Here is a 20753-nt window from a genome sequence, read left to right on the forward strand (position 1 = left end):
GTCAGCACACAAAATACCGAAAATTACTATCAGTGGATAAACTTCCAATAACAGTTACTTGTATCGGAGAATTTCCATATTACCTACAGGCATTTCCTATGATCAGGGGATCACGATAAGAGGTTAAGGAGGAGGGTTATGGGTGGCAGAAATTAATTCCTTTCGTTGAGACCTTTAATTAGAATACAATGAGAGATAAAATTAATTTTTTAATTCTTAAAAAATGCGCCGAGAAGTGCGTGAGAAGGTCAACCGTTACTGCAACTCCCTATGAGGCACCTCCCGAACCTCACAGGATAACAGTCTAAGGTCCATATGCAAGGCTTGGTGGAGGACCACTGAAAGTCGAGGGTCCCTACGGCTGCATGATCAGGGTCCGAAAGGACAGGAATACAACGGTCTTATAGGCCAGAGTTACCCGAGGCTCGGCGTCAGAGGATAGAACTACTTAAAACGCAGGATGGGGCATAGAGCAGCGCCAGGATGCCAGCGAGATAACGAGGGGAGACTTGAGACTGAAATCCATAGTGTTCAACAAGGAGGCAACACATACTTTCGGAAGGAATAGTTGCCCCACGCTTCATGGAGCGTCGACACCAGTGAGAGGCCCTGTAGATCGCTTACTCCAACCACTTTGCTATGAAAAGAATTGAGAGTTAGCTTCTGCGAGGACCACCCTGGGAAGTGGTAAAGTTATGAAGAGGTGACATCTTGCAGGGCGCGTCTCAAGGTGGCGGATAAGGGAACGTGCATCGCGAAAGTGACATGAGCTCAATTGCGTCAACCATGTCGATATACCACGCTCGAACCTGAGGAGGGGGGGCTCAGCATGATGCCGGGGTTGTCGGCTTTCCCACCCGCAACAATAGGAGACAACCTCACTAAATAACATAAATCCTAAGGGTCACTGGGTGCAGGGGGCTCCGTACATGTGAAGATTTCTTTCCCCCATACTTTTGAGTCATATGGACCAGTTACTCCCGTAGCACCTGGTACCTACTGGAGAGACTGAACAACTCTCCGAGACAGCACGTCGGAAGTCAAAAAAGATGAGGCGGGAACCAGAGGGCTCTAGGCAACCTGACGTCTCATCTGCTGAAGTGAGGCAATCTGGGAGCTGTAAGTAACCTATCAAAGCTACACTGAAGACTGGCACGCAAAAATGACACCGGTCTGGTGGCAGCACTCCTAAGGAATGTAGCTCGAAAAAAGCAAAAACGGAGATACCAGAACCTTTAGCGAAACAGCTGCAGGCTTCAAAATGGCTTTGGCCATGAACACCTGGAGGGAACGTTGTTGGAAAAGCCTGGACCCTTGACAGAATCGACGCTTTCTCCATTGGAGCGATTTTGTCCAAATTCACGGCGGGTGAGCGCTGTTAATCGCATGCGCAGACCAGGTGTCGGTGGAATGGTTAAGGTCGTAGCTAGCGAGAGTAGCTCCGTGAGAGGGGGAGAAACTTCAATTCGTAAAAGTGAAGAACTTCCCAAAACCGGTAAGGGCACACGCCTGGATTTGAGCAATTATTTCTGGGTACAAAATGGAAAAATTTAACATGAACACACTTTTCAAGGTCGTACTTTTGGCCTCGATTAATCACAAAACCAATCATTTGACATAAAACAATCAGGGTGAAAGAAAAACAGGCACTCAGGGCCAGAATAACACATAACACGAAACGAGCGATCGATAGACAATTAAATCAAAGTGTCAATAATCCAAAATCTCCGACGGTTTATTTACCGATTTTTTATTTATTTATATTCGCGTATCTATTCAAAACTATTTTCCTCCGTTTAGTTCCGTTCCTCCTTCATTAAGAAAATAATGCTCGACTTCGACAGATAGAACTGCATCTGTATTGAATAGTGCGATAACAGGTGCTGATCTTGAAATATAAATTAGCGTACGCAGCGATAAGAAAACATCTCATCTACGACCGGAGAAAAACATAAAATAAACTTTTACAAATACTACGCAAATAATCTTCAAACGTTTAAATCTATTCTTATAACACGTAATACTTTTTTATTTAAATAAACATGGTATTTATTTAAACAAAATTAACAACTAATAGTTCTGATAGAAAACAAAATTGGATCACTAACTATTAAGTGTTCGCCCAAAATTAAAGCATCTGTTATACAGGGTGTAATAAGTCGCTTGGTCTTGTGACTACACTAGACAACATACAAACTAGACATACAAGCCGTATTTCTGAGTATGCACCCTTCACAATTTTAACCCAATATTTAAAGGGCTCGAATAGAACCGGAGAAAAATCTGAAAAGGATCGAAATACAAAATGCTGGAGTTACAACCAGCAATTGGCCTGTGGTAGACATAACGCAGAATCCCAAGGGACAAACTTTGATTGTCCTTATAGATCAAATTTCCTGGGACAATATGGGAGCCACTTCCAACTATCGATCCTACGTGAAGTTCACCAAGGTTTCAACTGCTCTCCAAGACGAAGGTAGAGGAAGAAGAGGTGAAAAGTATGGAGTGCGAAAAGACAACAGCAGTTGATGGGCCCTCAGGGGCACCGCAACCAACTGTGTCAACCGCCGTACTAGTAGGTAAGCTCAATTTTATTATTTTCTTTATGCTAAAACTAGCACTAGCACCACAGAGGGAGCGACATCTGCCGCTCTCTATACATACGTGAATAAGAATCATATTGATGTAGCCCTAGTACACGAACCTTGGACCTACAAAAGATTAATATAAGGCCTGGGACTGAAAGGAGCGCTGTTCCCAGATCGTGCATCTTAGCCACGACTATGGAAATTCCGTTCCAGAGACCTGGTGGCAATAATACTGACAGTGAGAAGGGATGGGAGCGAGAGGAGCTTGTGCGAGGACCACCCTCGGAGGTGGTAAACTAACGGTTTTTCAAATCCAAACACTCTCCTAAACTTGTGAGGACAATGGTATGGATTTCGGACCCAGAGCAGAATTGGAAAAGGAACTCATTCGTGAACGGACTTTCTGGAACATTCTGGAAGATGTCTGTGGACGTCGATCATATCTTAACTTTCTAGAGATAGCTTTGAAGCCATTGTAAAACGAAAGGCCGAGGACTATGCCGTTGATCCAAAAAACGATCCCTAACCTGAAACCAAAAACCCTATAAGGGTTCCAATTAGTGTCCACTACTGATAGGCTGCCACAGCACCATTCAGAGTACACATGACTAAAAAAGATATACCTAGATCTTGCTTTAGCCCGAGAGTCCATGCTGCATAAAACAAGGTAAAGGTTTAGATGAATCGAGAAGGCTGATCGATTATGTGACATCTGAAGGCAAACCTAGGAAGTCAACAGTTAAAATGTGAAATCGGTACTGTTGTTAACTTGCTTCCGTAAAAATCCAATATGGCGTCCACAAGATTTAAAAAAGTCTCTAGCCTGATACGGGGTTCAGATTCTCAAAAAAAAGTGCCCATAGAAGAAATGCAATTTGACATTTTCAGGTTTTCGGTGTTATCTCGGTTATTTTCAAAGTTTTTTCAACAATTTCAGTCATTTTAATCACAAAAAGGGGCATTGGAACTGTACCTCTCACCGTTACGAAGATCTCAATGGCGAGTCACGAATTGGTACCACCCTGTACAGTACAGACAAATCCCCTATGTGGACTTCCAAACAAACAATCTTTTTATTTAAAGTCTATGGGTCAAGGTGATTTGTAGATCTTTAATGACCACGTCAGGTAATAGGAAAACTTTCCAGAAGGACTTCCAAGGATTTTCAAGGACGTATTTGATTTCGAGCATTTCGCTTCCCATCAACCGCTTTACAGTACCATGAGGTTATTTGCCAATTTGACATAGCGCTTCAATGTATTCATTCAAAAGGCTTCAGCGCCAAAGGGGATGTTGTTTGCTTTTTTGTAGATAGTAAATTCGTATTCAATCCGTTCACGATTTAGTTCAATTTGTAGTTGTAGTTTTATTCTTTCTTGTACCTACTAGCCTTCAATCTTTGAACTTCTTTTCACAATTTGTTATTATTTACATTATGCACAAAATGCTGATATATGAAGCGAGGTGTTATTCCCAGTTTGTTTGAATATACCTTTATCTAAATCATGTCTGTTTGTTATACTGTACAGATGATAATGCCTTTATATTGTTTTATTAAGTATTTATTTATGTACTCATGAGCAAGTTTATAATTAGAGTCATGTTGATGTCGCTGTATATGCTGCTCGTCGCATCTCGTGGGGACTGTAGCTCTTGTGTCTTAGCATACCTATACTGAGAAGGGGTTCCTCTAAGTCACATTTCTTCTATTTATTGGTTTTACTTGGGCATGCATTTTACGAGATTTGCCTAAATTGATTGTAGATGTACCTATCTTGTAATTAATTTGATTTATCATGTTCTCCACTTCCATTTATGATGGATTTTTTTCCTGGCCTCTTTCATGTGTGCGTAGAATATTGTATTTGTTCTTGTGTTTTCTTACGCACAAAACTATAAGTTTTATTCAATTCCCTTCCCGATTATGTCTCACGTCCCAACACATAAAAGAACTGTCCTAGTATTACACAATGTAGGACCCCTGGTAGGACCTATTCGTGCCACCCAGGTCCTAGCCGACGGAGATTCAAAAGTGCCGCAAAACGTCCGTTGTTTCGACTTGAAGGTTACATGACTTTGCTCATAGTTTTTCCCACCAAAGTTGCCAACTGTAAGTACAGGGTAAGTCAAGATTGCCTTGCCGGCTTGGGAAACCCCTTAAAGGATCATTATAGGCTTCTTTGAATTTTTTTAACTTGCGGTTGCGTCGACAATCTGCAGATTCCTAGTCTTATATTCCCTCCTCTGTTCCATCAACGTTTGCGGTTACCACAAAAACTCCCATAAATCCCGGCTTCTTCAATAATTGCAGTTTCATCCTTTCGGCTGCTTCAGCATCTACTTATCAATACTATAAGTTCAATCTGTGACATTACTCACTCATCCTGGAAGGACATCATTCGAACATTGAGTATGTAACGACCGCAACTAACTATTAATTAAGAATTTTTGTATGTTTCGAATTACTTTTTTTTTTCTTCTCCTAATTTACTTAAACCACCGTACATGTTTATCTTATATTTTTGTATTTTGTGTGTAGGTAATTAACTTCATATTGTGATTTGTCCTTTAATTGGATATTCTGTTGGGCAATAAAGCATTATTATTATTATTGTCGGTGTTTCTTGTGAGAACTCAGGTCTAGCCTGGTTAACTAATCGCACGGATTAAAATCAAGTAACGATTAGTGTCTGTGTCTAGTGAAGTTATGTAGGGTTCTAAAGAAAAATAAAAAATAAAATAAATATTCACACACTCACATTGGAAATCTAGAGATAGTATGTAATTCATACTTACCAACATAGCCATTAATGGCCCCAATAGTCAACGCTATCAGGAAAGAAGAAAACAAAACAAAAATATCATTATAATAATTCCTGTAATTTTATTAAATAGACTTTATTGTGTAAGTGTTTCTTTGGCTTTGCGTTTGGGTTGAATACGAGTGGGTTGTGATAACGTGGTGTGTTTATGTGAAGAAGGAGTTTTGTGTTTTTTAATTGTATTTATGGTGTTTCTTTGTTCCTGAGGTCGTATTTGTGATGTTGTTTGGGTTTTTGGTGGAGATATTGCAGTATTTTGTGAGCCTGTGGTGCTGTTAAGGTTTTTGCGCTTCGGTTGTATACGAGTGGGTTGTGACAATGTGGTGTGTTTCTGTGAAGAAAGAGTTTGTGTTTTTTAAGTGTGCTAGGGCGTGTAACTTTATTGGGTGGACCTGTCTTTGTAGTGCAAGTTGCGTTACTTGTATTTGTGGTGTTTCTTTGTTCTTGAGGTTGTATTTGTGTGGTTGCTTGGGTTTTTGGTGGAGATATTGCAGTATTTTGTGAGCTAGTAGTGCTGTCAAGGTTTTTGCGTTTGGGTTGTATACGAGTGGGTTGTTTCTGAGAAGAAGGAGTATTGCGTTTTTTAACTGTGCTAGGACGTGTAACTTTATTGGGTGGACCTGTCTTTGTAGTGCAAATTGCGTTACTTGTATTTATGGTGTTTCTTTGTTCTAGAGGTTGTGTTTGTGTTGTTGCTCGCATTATTGGTGGAGACATTACGGTATTTTGTGAGCCTCTAGTACTGTTAAGGTTGCTGCGTTTGCGTTGAGTACGAGTGGGTTGTGATAACGAGGTGTGTTTCTGAGAGGAAAGAGTATTGTGTTTTTTAGCTGTGCTAGGCCGTGTAACTTTATTGGGTGAGGGCGTCTTTGTAGTGCATGTTGCGTTACTTGTATTTATTGCGTTTGTTTGTTCAGGAAGTTGTGTTTGTGTGGTTGGTTGAGTTAAGGGTGGAGATATTACAGTATGTTGTGTGTCATGTTGTGAGTCTAAAGTGCTGTTTAGGCTATTATTATTATTATTATTATTATTATTTCTTCGTACCTGTTAAATTTCGGTTGCGGCGACTTCTTAAAATTCTTCGACATTCTTATATTTCTTATCTTCTTTGACACGTATCTTTTTCGGAAATTCTGGCTTGCTCGATTAATTTCTTCACTTTCTTTGTCTTTATAAACATTTTTGACTCTTCTGGCGCTCCATACAATGGAGGTAGAAAATTGCCTGGAAATTCAAATTTCAGGCATTGTTTCAAATCTGAAACCTGCCGTATAGGCTGGTCTTTGAAACTTTCTATACTAAACGTAAAACCTTAGATCTTGAAAGGTGAATCGTCTGAAACTAAACATGAACAGTGCAGGTACTGGAACTAAAATCTTTTGGCCTGAATTTGAAGCCTACAGTTTGAGCTTTAAGCTTCAACTACAAACTGAGCCACGGTGTATTATATACGGAACCTGAGCTTTGCAGCTTGAGTTATGAAGATTATTATTTAAATCGGCCTGGAAAAGTGTCCGAAATCTGAAGGTTCAGTCTTGAAACCCAAACCCCTGGTTTGAGTGCCGGCTACTAAAGGATAATATCGTCCCGTCACCTTCCATGAGAACGGGATGATCCATATTGACTAGAATTCCTTTCCATATTATGCTTGCACTCCTGGCGTAGGCTTTCATAGTAATTTCAATGGGTCTTCGCGAATTTGATGGGATTTCCTAGGACTTTAAGGAAACTACGAGGGGTCATTTTCACGTTTCCGGACTGGGCAGCTTTGAATTTTGATGTAATTCTTCATTATGCAGTTTCTTTAATCACATAATGCCTTGGTAACTTGTGTAGAAATATACAAAGCAATTGAAACATTGTCAATTTTATTATATGTTAGTATGTGTAGTCGCGCGTTGTATTTTACACAGGATGATTAAAATTCGAGGGCCACCATGGGTATATCGGGAACTGTAGGTAGTTTAAATTTGGCAAAATTGCGTATTTTGATGCTTAACAAAATGCAGTTTTGAAACTGAAAAAATTCCGATTACTTTCGGAGAAAATCGAAATTTTGCAAAATCGTTTTTATTTTGGAGTTCTTTAAAAATATATTTCGAAATAAAAGACATATAATTGTAGCCTCTACAAGATGCGTTCTTTAAAAATATATTTCGAAATAAAAGACATATAATTGTAGCCTCTACAAGATGCTACCTTTAAATGTTAAGTTTGACGTTTCGTCTACAGTCAACCACCTTCAACTTTGGTTTTTCTTATGGAAGTGCTTTTTACTTTTTGTGTCATTTGATAGAGAATTTTTTTTTATTTCAAAAATGTAAAAATCATATAATAAGAAATAGCGCTATTAATTCGTAAAAACACAAGAAACTACGTACCTACACTACCCAAGACAAAGTTTTCTAGTCAAAAAACAAGATATTTTAACAATATTAAAAAAATTGTAATGTTTACATTTTTGAAACAAGAAAAAAATTCTCTATCAAATGACACAAAAAGTAAACATTACTTCCATAAGAAAGAACAATCCTGAGACGAATCGTCGGGTTTAAAATTTAAAACTCCAAGTGGCCATTTTTGAAAAAAAATGTTAAATAACTTCACTAAAGAATAAAAACTATTTTGCAAAATTTCGTTTTTTCCGGATACCTCCTAAAGTAGTCGGAATTTTTTCAGTTTCAAAACTGCATTTTGATAAACATCAAAATACGCAACGTTGCCAAATTTAAACTACCTACCTATATCTTACAGTGCCCAAGATCCCCATGGTGGCCCTCGAATTTGAATCAGCCTATAACACCGGGCTCTGAAACCAAAAATTATTCTTGAATAAATGTTGGATGTATACGGGAGTGATTGGTGCCCCGATGACGTGATCACTTCAGATGAACCAAGTGTTTGATTGTGATCCGGAATCGAAACAACAGTGAATTCAGTGGCACGTTAAGGACTCCGGCCCTCCAAAGAAGTTCATAGTCACCCCTTCTGCAGGAAAAATAATTGCAACCAGTTCTTGAGACTCTCAGTGAATTTTTCTGATTGATTATATGAATAAGGGTAGTACGGTAACGGGAGAGCATTATGTAAACCTGATGCATCGCCTTAGAGATGCAAAAAACTGACGCAAGGTGCCTTGTTGCTCCACGACAAGGCACCAGTACACAAGTCCAGAACCTCGAAAGCTGGTATAGCCGATTGTGGCTTCGAAGAAAATGAACATTCGCCTTATGTAGTCTAGAGCCACCCAGTGATTATTTCTTGTTCCCGAAAAACATTAAGGGAGACAAAAGACGTACTTATAGCAGCTGTTGAGGGCCAAATGAATATCTTTATACTAGAAGAGGTGTTACACTGTATTTAAAATCAGGTGAACTACATTGAAAAATGAAATGTTGCTGTTGCTAGTCCAGTCTTGTGTTTTCATGCCTAGCCCGGGAAAATAAAAGACCCCTCGTACGTATCTCTATTCTATTCTTCCATTTCTATACTTTTTTCTTATTTGTTTCATTTATTAGGCTTCTTAGGATTTTCTGTTTCTTTATCTATTGCATATCCTTCGGCTAGGTCTACGGTCTTTTCTACTTTTTCTTCTTTGTGAATTGTATTTACAGCAAACCTTCTAAATGCACTTCAAAAATTAACCCTTTGTCAGAAAAATAAGCTGGCGATATCTACTGGTTTAATAAATAAATCCGTTTTTTGTTCAAAAATACAATTATGTACAAAGATTAATTGGCATTTAAGTAGTTGAGGTACCAGTGTTAAGTAGTTTCTGAAGTACATCAGTTACCTAAGGAAATTGTATAGTACAAAGAGCACCGCAGTACAGAAAATTGACGTTTTCTTGCTTGAACCGGTATTGGTGTAATTACACAGCTCGGTATCACAAACGATACACTCTTTCACCCTGTATCTTCCATCAGTTTGGCACTGAGTCATATTCGTACTCAAAATTGTCGATTTGGCAGCAATTTCGCAACCAGAGAGAACGTTATCCTTATTCTGTTGCTCATCTGAAATTAGAATTCGTATAGGTATCAGTACTTATATTTACTGTAATAATACACAAAATTACTGTATATCAATGGCATTCAAGGTCATCAATTAAAATGAAAAAAATATCAAATGTTACCTCATTAAATATCGTTTACATTTGAAGGTTTCGCAACATGGCGACGATTTTAACCAACAAATAAAAGGAAGGTACTTTTGTTAACGTCGCAACTTCCTCAAATTAAGGTTTAGAATTTTCACACAGTAATAATTATCGCGCGTTAAACTTTTTGTGTCTTTTTTTCTGTTGGGGTACAATGATAATTAGTTTAATGAGCGAAATGGGAAAGAATTAAGCCTTTACGTACCGTATACGAATTTTAGCAGACAAAACTGATTAAAATCGGGGTGCTCCAAGCTGCAGTTGGTCTCCTGTAGGTTTTCGGATCCTTTTTTGCAGCCGTCCATTGTTTGCGAATTGCATTTGTAACATTTCAAAGCGTAACCTGCAACGTAATTAAATTGAACCAAAAATACAAATTCCTACTACACAGAAATTTATAGTTTTATCACTAGAAATTTTCACCACTATAAAATAATAGGCGCCACCGGCTAAAGGGATGTTTTGGTTAGTCTCTCTTTATCGTCGTGTATAATACAAAACTTTACTTTATAGCAGAACTTACGTAAATAGATCGTTATAAAACCTCTAAAAATTCTGAATTTAATTCAGACGTCAAAAGTAGCAAACTTGGGTTCTCCCGTTGTTTCCATGGAAACAATATTGTATTCTGTTCAGACCTTCATTTTATTTCGTGCTCGGCGTCACATTTTAATTAGAATAACAGACATCTTAGAATACACAGTCATTGGTTTCACTTTATCCATCCTTACCCATGACTTAGACACTTAGCCTACTCATTCAAACCTATTTAAATGTCAATTTGGCATCTGCTATAAAATGAAATAAGAGATTTTGAAGAGATGTTGAAGAGATTTTGATGAGATTTTGAAGACAGTTTGAAGAGATTTTTAACAGGTTTTGAAGAAATTTTCAAGAGATTTTCAAGAGAATTTCAAGATATTTTAAAAAGGTAATAAAGAGATGTTAAAGAGATTTTGAAAAGATTTTGATGAGGTTTAGACGAAATTTAGAAGAGATTTTGAAGAGATTTGAAAAGATTTTTAAAAGATTTTGCAGAGATTTTGAAGAGATTTTCAAGAGAATTTCAAGAGATTTTAAAAAGATAATGAAGATGGTTTAAAAAAATTTTGAAAAGATTTTGAAGAGGATTAGAAGAAATTTAGAAGAGATTTTGAAGAGATTTTGAAGAAATTTTGAAGAGATTATGAAGAGATTTTGAAGAAATTTTGAAGAGATGTTGAAGAGATTTTGAAGAAGTTTGAAGAGACTTTGAACAGATTTTGAAGAGATTTTGAAGAGAAGAGATTTTGAAGAGATGTTGAAGAGATTTTGAAGAGATTTTGAAGAGATTTTGAAGAGATTTTGAAGAGATTTTGAAGAGATTTTGAAGATATTTTGAAGAGATTTTGAAGAGATTTTGAAGAGATTTTGAAGAGATTTTGAAGAGATTTTAAAGAGATTTTGAAGAGATTTTGAAGAGATTTTGAAAAGATTTTGAAGAGATTTTGAAGAGATTTTGAAGAGATTTTGAAGAGATTTTGAAGAGATTTTGAAGAGATTTTGAAGAGATTTTGAAGAGATTTTGAAGAGATTTTGAAGAGATTTTGAAGGAGATTTTGAAGGAGATTAGAAGAGATTTTGAAGATATTTTGAAGAGATTTTGAAGAGATTTTGAAGAGATTTTGAAGAGATTTTGAAGAGATTTTGAAGAGATTTTGAAGAGATTTTGAAGAGATTTTGAAGAGATTTTGAAGAGATTTTGAAGAGATTTTGAAGAGAAGAGATTTTGAAGAGATTTTGAAGAGATTTTGAAGAGATTTTGAAGAGATTTTGAAGAGATTTTGAAGAGATTTTGAAGAGATTTTGAAGATTTTTAAAGAGATTTTTTTGAAGAGATTTTGAAGAGATTTTGAAGAGATTTTGAAGAGATTTTGAAGAGATTTTGAAGAGATTTTGAAGAGATTTTGAAGAGATTTTGAAGGAGATTAGAAGAGATTTTGAAGATATTTTGAAGAGATTTTGAAGAGATTTTGAAGAGATTTTGAAGAGATTTTGAAGAGATTTTGAAGAGATTTTGAAGAGATTTTGAAGAGATTTTGAAGAGATTTTAAAACTTTGCTATTCGGAAAGGTTCGAATTCAAGGCATTTTGTGCTGCTGCCATCGTGAGGGAAAAAAGTAAATGTGGATTGAGTTGCATCGAGTTATAAACGTGAGGGGGGGGGGGGGGGGGGGGGGGGGGGGAGTCAAGAGAGGTTTCCTTACAATAGTGTCCACCTCAAAGCCTCAATAGTTTTACTTGGCATGCGTATGCAAAATCTGAGACCAATTGGTTGTCACATGTAAAAGTTATACCCGTATTACTTTCAAAGACGGCATCACAGAAAATAATACGTGGAGAGCCCCACCGCCTCCTTAAGACAACAAAGTTTGATGGCCGTCTGGGACACTATCAAGCTAGTATAGGCTATCTGCTCTAACAAAGTAGCTTAAAACCACAGAAATGAGTCCTTTTTTCTTTAATTCTTAAAAAAATGCGTTATAGAGGTTTTAACATGATCTTAAACACAGTCTTATTACATTAGGGTCCTAAAAATATCTAAAAATATTATTAAGACGTTTCTAGAGTGATTCCTAAAAGGCCCCTTCTACCAATATTGTAGCGAATATTCTAGAAATCTCGATAGACATTGAGGCGCCATGAAAGAACAACTACAAAACTGGAAACCTGCAAAGTACTCTACAAACTTCCAACCCAAGTTAACACATAAAATAAAGAGGACTCTAGAGGTTTTCCAGGTTAATCTCAGAAATTTTAGATAGATACTCAACGTATTTTAGAGCTTGTTAAACCTAAACGATTCCAGCAGTGCCTTTTGTCTTGATAGTTAAATTTCCCAAAAAAACACCAGGAACCTGAAATGTTCCAAAGGTTTTTCGAAACTTCGAGGGTTTAATAAGCTAAAAGAACCCGTCGACCCTATAGTCTTCGGGCGTTAATAAAAACTAACAGTGAAAGTTCCAGGAACCCTGAATTTGTAAAGTTTGTATGGACAAAGCGCCAAATGTTTCAGAAGATACCTACAGCTTTTGGCAACTTAAATACCAGCTAATTTGTGGTACTACAGAGGTCTTAAAAATCCAAATGACTGGGTAAGTATTGAAGTATTTAAAGAGGGAACCTTCAGAACGGTTACCGGATGTTGTAGACATGGCGGAATCCTAGCCTTCAGATAGCTGTAAGTATCCCTTGTACCTTTGTAAGCTTCAAAAATCCAATGCAACGAAAATCCTTATGACAATTTAGTGACGTTTTCATAGATTTTTGAAGATTGCACCAGCTACATGTTTTGAATAACCCTTTCTCTAGAGGCTGGCCCTAGGGTTGGCCAGGGGTGGAACTGCCTAATCTTATCCATCCATTCTTCTTATTAACCTTGGTGGGGGTAGTGCCATTCGATGATAGGTTTGTAAGTTGCTGGGCCAGTTTGTTTCGGTAGGGCCTTCCACCTTTCTGTTCAGCGCCCAACATTCGGTTTCAGTTTTGAATGGAATTAATGTTCTTTGACTTACAAATGACATTCAGAGGTATCCAAGGTCACACTCTTTGGTTCATTTATATGCTTTAACTTGCTCGCTACATTTTGTATACAAATAGAAATTGGTAATTTTCTAAGTGTTAAAGAAGCAACATATTCATTTCTGTACAGTCAGTTACATCGAGTTATAAGTTGTAAACCAAAGCCCCTGACCAGCTCTCAAATTAGTGCTTTCAAGGACGATATTAATTTATTGCAAATGTGACCGATACGTTGATCAATCTTTTCGCAATGCAAGTGCAGTAGTTTAACGTCCTCCTATGCGTTCTTTGTGTGTTATTTACCATAGATTTATTTTAAATTTAGAGAGCCTTGAAAATGTTTACCTGCAAATGTTTTTGTTTATACATCTAATTATTTTTCCTAATTAAAGCGTCATGTTTTCACACACTTATACTTAAGTAGCTAGTTTTTGCATTTAAAATACACCAACATTGCGTCAGTAAATGTGCGGAATGTTAGGTTCCATAGGAAACATCCCCTTTCGAAGAATTGGGGTGGGTCTAAGATTTTCATGGCATAGACTTCCAAAAAGTACAGATTCTGGGATTAAACTTATATTACGCGTCAAGCTTCATAATTTGTTAAATATTAAATCACCGAACCACCAAAAAACTACTCCTGGAAGACGTCAAATGCTAATGAGTTCGTTGAGGTCGTGGGAAGGAGTTTATAAACAAAAAAACGAAATCTTTCAGTTGATGGCAAGGTAAACAACAACAAACAATTTCAAATAGAACATGTTCAGAGAAACATCAACACGTCAGAAGTGCTTTATGTCGTTTAATTCTCGTTTCGAAAGCTAATGTACAGTGTGCTCGAGATAATTATAGGGTCACCTCCATTCATCTTCTATTTGGTGGGATTTGAAAAAAATGGTCAAATATAATTTTGTATGCATCAACACGATATACCCGATGGCATATTGCAACTTCCGGTGCCACTTTCGGTTGAACCGGAAATGGATACTACTTTTGTGTTTCAAATGTAATGCCTATGTTTCTTTGATGAAGAAATTCATGCTTCCATATTTAGAAAAGTTAGGAAATCTACTATGCCGTGCGCAAAACTAAATCTTCAATATGGAATATTAAACAAGTTGATGTAGGTCTTTTCAGACCGGGCACAATGACAGCACACGGCATGCTAGATTTCATGTGGTCTAAATATCTAAAAATAACGACTTTCTCCATGTTTGTTGTACATCAACCATATTTATCTTTAATGTTGTCGTACAGCATATTTATTACTCTTTCCAAAGATCTCAGAAAATCATAGGCATTAAATTTGAATTCTCCAAATAAACCATTGGTTTCAATTAGCAGTTGCTATTCTGCGGCAATTTATCGCTGTTGAAAGAAATGGGAAATGAGAGTTACATTTGAAGAGACTCAGAATCAGGATTCTGCATTTGTACCCAGTCATCCCTACCCGCACACTATAAAAGAGCTCAGGAAGAAACTAACCCTTGCCGAGGATGAACAGTTTCCGCGATAATTTACAGGTGCAGGTATGGTGGAATAACGTGCTACATTCAATGAGGCGGGGGTGGAAAACTAATACCAACGGCTTAACTCCTATCGTTACGACGAATCCATCAGCACCACAAGAACTGAGGAACCGTGCACCGGTAAAACAGGATGCAAAACGGGTTGTTCATGTGGGAAAACAGAAATAAAATGCATCACTATTTGCATCAATTATTGCAAAGGTCACGCATGTTTGAATTCCAATATTCCATTGAAAAAATGATCAAACTAGAAGAGAAACAAATAGTCGATCTTCCCCCCTGAAGAAGATAGGGTGGATCAAATAATCGACGACCCATCTTCCCCCAAATGCCGAAAGAAATCCATAAAATAATGATTCTTTACACGATTGCAATTATCCTGTAATTACTTAACATATTATTATGTATAATATTGTTGTGTAAACAACGTCATGCAGACGTTACCTACACACTTCAATTTATTCAAGTAGATATGGGGGATTATTTACGAAATAAGCACACAGTTGGGTCGTTTTATTTAAATTTGTATCTCAGTGTTATTTATTCTTTATAGAAATTTTGTAATTGCGTAGTTTTAGATATTGAATTTAGATGAGGTATTAGAAGGAAGACACATCTGGTCGTTTGCGATAAGGAGTTGTATTAGGGGAAAATTTTATTAACGCACGAGTTTCATCGCTGTCAAGAATGTCGCGTTCTTTTCGGCGTAAGTAGGGACGTAGGACGCAAAGTAGTTGTCTGCGTAGTGAATTCATTAAAAGGTAAAAATTCTCCCAATTTGTACTTTCCCCTAATGTTGCCCTCATGTAGTGAAATATCACTCAATTGCCTCAAAAACTCTTCCAAAATTCCACTAAATTCCCCTGCAGTTACTGTCAACGTTTTTGCAAATATCCCATTAAAAATCGTCCTTAAATTCTCTTCAAATTTGCTTCAGGTTCCCCATTGTACTTCTCTCAATTTAGGGGCACTGGCTCAAAAATGAAAATTGAAATATGAAAGAGAAAAGAGAAAATGGATATATTGCTAGAGATGACTAACATACAATGCCAAAGAAATAGGAGAGAATCGAAGGACGAACCAACTACTTTTCGCAGAAAATAGAGAACTAATGAAACATAACATCCACTTAACACAGGAAAATACACAAATAAAGAAAAAATTAAAAGTACTTAAAGGAAACAAGAGAGCAGAAAAACAGTAGTAGTAAATGGAATCCACACATAAGTGCCAAAGGAAGATAAGATACACGTAATTTTATTAAGAAGCACTTAGAGATAGAAGTAAAAATAAAAGATCCCGCAAGTTAATGATAAACACCTGTCTGATGGAGGACCAAGAAGAAAAGAGTAAAATAATGCAAAATAAGAAAAAAAGGAGGGATAATAAACTATTCAAACCGACATAGGCAACGAGCAACAAACACAAACGGACGGACAGATAATCCAACTGACCAAAATTTAATCATTTGGTCCCTTAGTCAATGACCATTGCCTATACCTATTCCTGCAAACAGAATTGGAATATTGGAAACCGTTCGCGATTTATGATATACACAGACGGGCAGACGGACGGACAGAAAGTCCAAAATCATAAACGAGAGTCGCTCGTTAATAAAGAAACGAAGATTTCCACAAATAATTATACAACAAAAAAGATCCAAGATCCAGAAGAATCGCACAAGAAAAGAGAAGACCTCAAAATGGGGTCTAAGGAAAGTATGGATGATTAACGTGGAATAGAAAAGGCCCGAGTCAAAAAACCAATTACCAACGATAGGTAGAAGAGGATAAAGAAGGACCAGGTAATGAAAAAGGATATGGTCTATATCAAGCCCATGCGAGACATAAAACCGAAAAGTAAGAAAGAAATAACGAGTCATCTCCGGATAAAACGCATTTTTTTAAACCGAAATAGTTCAGTAAACAATTGGGTTATAGGCATGCAATATTTATCGATGTTTACCTTCTTGGTAGATGACTACGGAAGGGGGGGGGGAGCTCTTTACATAAAAACCTGTACATCTGGTCGGTAACACTTTCAAAATGCAAGCCCTTACAGAAATTCTCTGTAGGTAACTTCTTCGACACTCCATTTTCTCGTCTAGACGTTCCAACTGCCCTTTTAGAGTATCCTCCTCTGACACTCTGTTCGGCAGATATTTGCACGTAAAGTATTGACATCATCAGTAGATGTGTCTCGTCCAGACATTCCACTTGCCCTTGATAAGTACCCTCTCCCGACACCTCATTTTCGAGATATGCGTTTCATTTCGCCTTTGTGAGTAATCTCCGATACACCGTATTCGGGATATTCGCTCTTAAAGTCATAACCAATGGATATATTTTGTCCAGAAGTTCAAATCGTCTGTAGTAAGTACCCTCCACCGACACTCCGCTCTTGAGACATGAGAAATTATAACCAATCACGATAAGGGGTCAAGGAAGCGTCCTCACCCACTGATCTTGAAAAGGAGTCACGAAGGAAAGCGATAGTTTGCATAAACCAATTGCTTTCGATAAGGCCTTTCATTAGAATTACACGATTGGAGAAACAATGACTTCATCCAATCCATGAAAATAAAAATAAAGAACAAGAAACAGAAGATGGACAAAATAATAAGACTAATAACAAAAGAACAACAAGAAAGATACAAACAAATAGTTGAAAGAGAAACATAAATTTCACTTAGAAGGGAAAATAGAAGGATTAAACAACTATTAAACAACGCAGCAAACAAATGTAACAAAATAGTAAAGAAAGGAATAACCAGGGGCGGTTTGGGGGGGGCGACAGGGGCGGTCGCCCCCCCCCCCCTAAACATACTGCTCAATTGCTTTTTATTTCATTAGGTTTACATAATAATCGAATTAAATAGACCTAACCACCAACCACCTGACGGAAAAGTAAAATTGAATAAAATAGGTACACAAAATAATGCCGGCGGGGGCGCAATCGTGTATTGTCCAGACTGCGACTCACGGCTGTACTTTAGCACTATCATTATCGCCTCTCGTATTTTTTCTGTCTTTGTTAGTATTCGGAAATTAATGCGGCAATAGATAGTTTAACAAAAAAAACAGCTGAAATGGGGTCAAAGCTACTCAAAAAAAATTCCCGCGCACCTCTGCATCTGCAATTCTGTAGCTTTTTTTATTTTGCCCCCCCCCCCCTGAGTGGATGTATAAAACCGCCCCTGGGAAGAACAGAGTAATTTGATAGCGATTCGTAAATGAAGATAGAAGAAAAAGTAAACTAGGATTAGAAGTGAAAAGAGGAAGTACATGGAGACAAATTGAAAGATATACAGGGAACCACCAAATCAATAAAACCAGAAACCAAAGGGTCGCAAACGAAAAAAGAGGATATCAGCAAAAGATCACTTTTGTTCAAGATAATCTAAGGCCTAGGGAACACAATAAGTGGAGAAAAAGGAATTCTATCAAAACAAAGTAGAAACCAGATAGAATCCCCAAGATAAAACAATAAATATGCCGCCTAAACGAAAAGAAATAACGAAGAATTTAAAAAGAAATAAGAGGAAATGACAACAACAGCCGAAATAATCAAGTATGGAAGGAGGTTACTAGAAAGACAAATATTATATACAAATTAATGGATAAAAGAACAACTAGAACTACTACATAAGAAGGGAGGCAAGACAAACTGCCAGAATTACTGAGGAATCGCACTATTGAATACCGTGTACAGGGTGGTTCAAATGCGTGGCTCACCCTTGTGATCTCCGCAACGGGGAGAGAGGTTAATGGGGGTTAGTTGAGTGGATGGATGGTCGTAAGAAGGAACGATTCTTTCTGCAAAGGGGGTTGCGTGATAAGTGGGGACAATAATTCACGTGTAAGTTTGCGTTTTAGTTTCATTAAGGCATTATCGATCTACTTTTACAGTCCAGAGGAACATTACAATAATTAAGAAATGTGGCGGCATTCAATTATAAAGCTACGCTACGGCTACGAATGCAGATGTCATTCAATTAGGCTAAATGGAGCAACAGCCAGACTAAATTAAATTTCGTGACGTCAAAACTGTATAATTAATAAAAATGGCGACTAGGTGTGCCATCGTCTTTGCTTAGAATTTGTAGGTATGTAGATAGAACGCGTCATGTCAGGTGAGCCGGGGAAACTATCAAAATTTCCTTCCAAACGCAGTAGGTAGAAAAGTCCTTGAGTTAGTAACTGATTGACGGTAATTTACCAGTAAGTCAATAATAATAATGATGATTTTCGAATGTACTTACCGATTTGAATGCACACAAAAATGGTAACCAGATAAAGGACGGTAGCCATGTAAAATTGGTACGCACAAAACGCCGGCACTTTTAGTTGTAGGTAGGTACGTTTATAACAACAGCGATGTAGAAGGATTGATGACTCATTTTGGTAACGGGTACCCGTGTCATGGTTCAATTAATTCAAACCGCCGCGGTTGGAATGCGAGTAACGACTTTTTCCCTCAGGCATCTTCGTTCCCGATTCCTGCAGAAGCAAAAGTTACATAATCGCTTTTTTCGAGTTTGGTACTCTGGCCTACCTTGATTTTTAAATGGGATTTGTGTACACTAGTTCAAGGTCCACTAAACGGGGCCATTCCATTGTTCAACGTCGAAATTAGGCAAACCGGCGTCTTTGGACTGGAAAAGGTCTGCAATCCTGAGTTAACCAACCATGGCGATTCTGCTTAGTACATTTCGGATGTTGAAGACTGTTATCTTTCTGTTTCAGTAAACGAAACCGTGGCGGTACACGCCCTTCCGTTATACATGTAAAAATCAATTTAATTCTACAAGGAGACATATTAGTCAAGCCTCTAATTTCCCTTTACTCGACGAGCGCCGCCGCCTTTCATATTATTATGATATGCGGGCTTACATTTAAACATCAAAAAGATTTACAAGAATTAATTACCAGGAAATAAATATGTCAAAGACAATATTAAATAACTACATATTTTCAAAACATTTTAATAGTTACTTACATAAAAGTCAGGAAAATTACACATTACTGACGAGAAAGTATTGAAGTACGAGGCTCCTTTGGGGCCGAGTACTTTAATTTCTGAGTCGATTTTTTTAATTTCTTATTATTGATTTTGGCCAAATTTTTCATAGAGCACTTTTTCATTTAGAGCTTTGCGATACACAGTTTTTGTACAGAGTGTTTGGGATTTTTTTGTACTTTGGGGTGTATGGCTGCAATATACAATTTTGGTAAAAGTGACGGTTTACCACCTTCCATTCTACCTCAACTCCACTCATTCTCATACATACAGACTACACTTTATATTTTGGAGTTTTCTAAAAGAGCGTAAAGTTTCCTAAATTTTGATGTATTGTGATATTTATGTTAAATCCATACACCTTTATCTGCATTGCAGTGTGCATTTTAAAGCAAAAGTCATTTAAGGGCCTTCTAGACCTTTTCCAAATAGTTCTAAAGCTGCCTTTACCTTTTTTAAAAATCTTTTTATGGTATCCAAAATTGTAAAACGTTTTCTACCAATCTAAGTGCTTTAAATTTGTTGTCAGTGGCGTACTCCTTCCTGCATGGTTAGGGGGAGCTTTTTTTAATGGAAATCACTATTTTATTTCCACCTTATTAAAGAGTACACTTTTTTTAGAACTTTATAACATTATGGCTCTTTCAGTCGATTTTAAAGGTGTTTAGGTTATCAATAAATTCTTAGACCCTTTGTAGAGTATTTCAGGGCCTTTACAAAGCCTTACAGTCCGTTTTTAGAGCATTTTCAAAACTGTCTACGCTAGCCTAGCATCGGAGCATTTAAGACTCCGTTTCTCGTGGTATTTAGGTTCTTACTAGAGCAATGTAAGCACTTTTATAGGCTTTTTGGACATATCGATTTCTTTCGGTGTTTTTAGACTGACCTATTTAAATGACTTTATTTATTTTGCCTTCATTTTTGAGTGAGCGGGGTTTCAACCAAGGCTGCTCTACCAACCCAATCCACAAAACATGTACAAATATCCATGCCCACACCCGGATTCGAACCAGGGACCCTTAGTACCGCAGTCTAGCTTCAACTGAATTGCACCACACGGACGAAAGCAATAGGT

The 20753-nt window shown here is 37.4% G+C and overlaps 1 protein-coding gene across 1 annotated transcript; it reads right to left on the minus strand.

Moving 5' to 3' along the window:
- Positions 1-9075: 9075 nt before the first annotated feature.
- On the minus strand, positions 9076-19373 carry LOC116179727. The gene is made up of 4 exons (XM_031499549.1): positions 19214-19373; positions 18921-19158; positions 9775-9912; positions 9076-9426 (listed from the first exon to the last, which is right to left on the minus strand). The coding sequence occupies exons 2-4, from the start codon at positions 18967-18969 to the stop codon at positions 9200-9202; spliced, it is 414 nt and encodes a 137-aa protein (XP_031355409.1). The 5' UTR covers positions 18970-19158; positions 19214-19373; the 3' UTR covers positions 9076-9199.
- Positions 19374-20753: the final 1380 nt, after the last annotated feature.

The sequence above is a fragment of the Photinus pyralis genome, unplaced genomic scaffold, assembly GCF_008802855.1.
Source record: "Photinus pyralis isolate 1611_PpyrPB1 unplaced genomic scaffold, Ppyr1.3 Ppyr1.4_LG8, whole genome shotgun sequence".
NCBI classification, from domain to species: Eukaryota; Metazoa; Arthropoda; class Insecta; order Coleoptera; family Lampyridae; genus Photinus; species Photinus pyralis.

Coding starts and splice junctions, on each gene's coding strand:
- LOC116179727 (XM_031499549.1), bottom strand. CDS start 18,969: ATGGCTACCGTCCTTTATCTGGTTACCATTTTTGTGTGCATTCAAATC. Junction 9,913..18,920: donor TTTTGTGTGCATTCAAATCG/GTAAGTACATTC, acceptor ATTACGTTGCAG/GTTACGCTTTGAAATGTTAC. Junction 9,427..9,774: donor TCTGCTAAAATTCGTATACG/GTACGTAAAGGC, acceptor TTCTAATTTCAG/ATGAGCAACAGAATAAGGAT.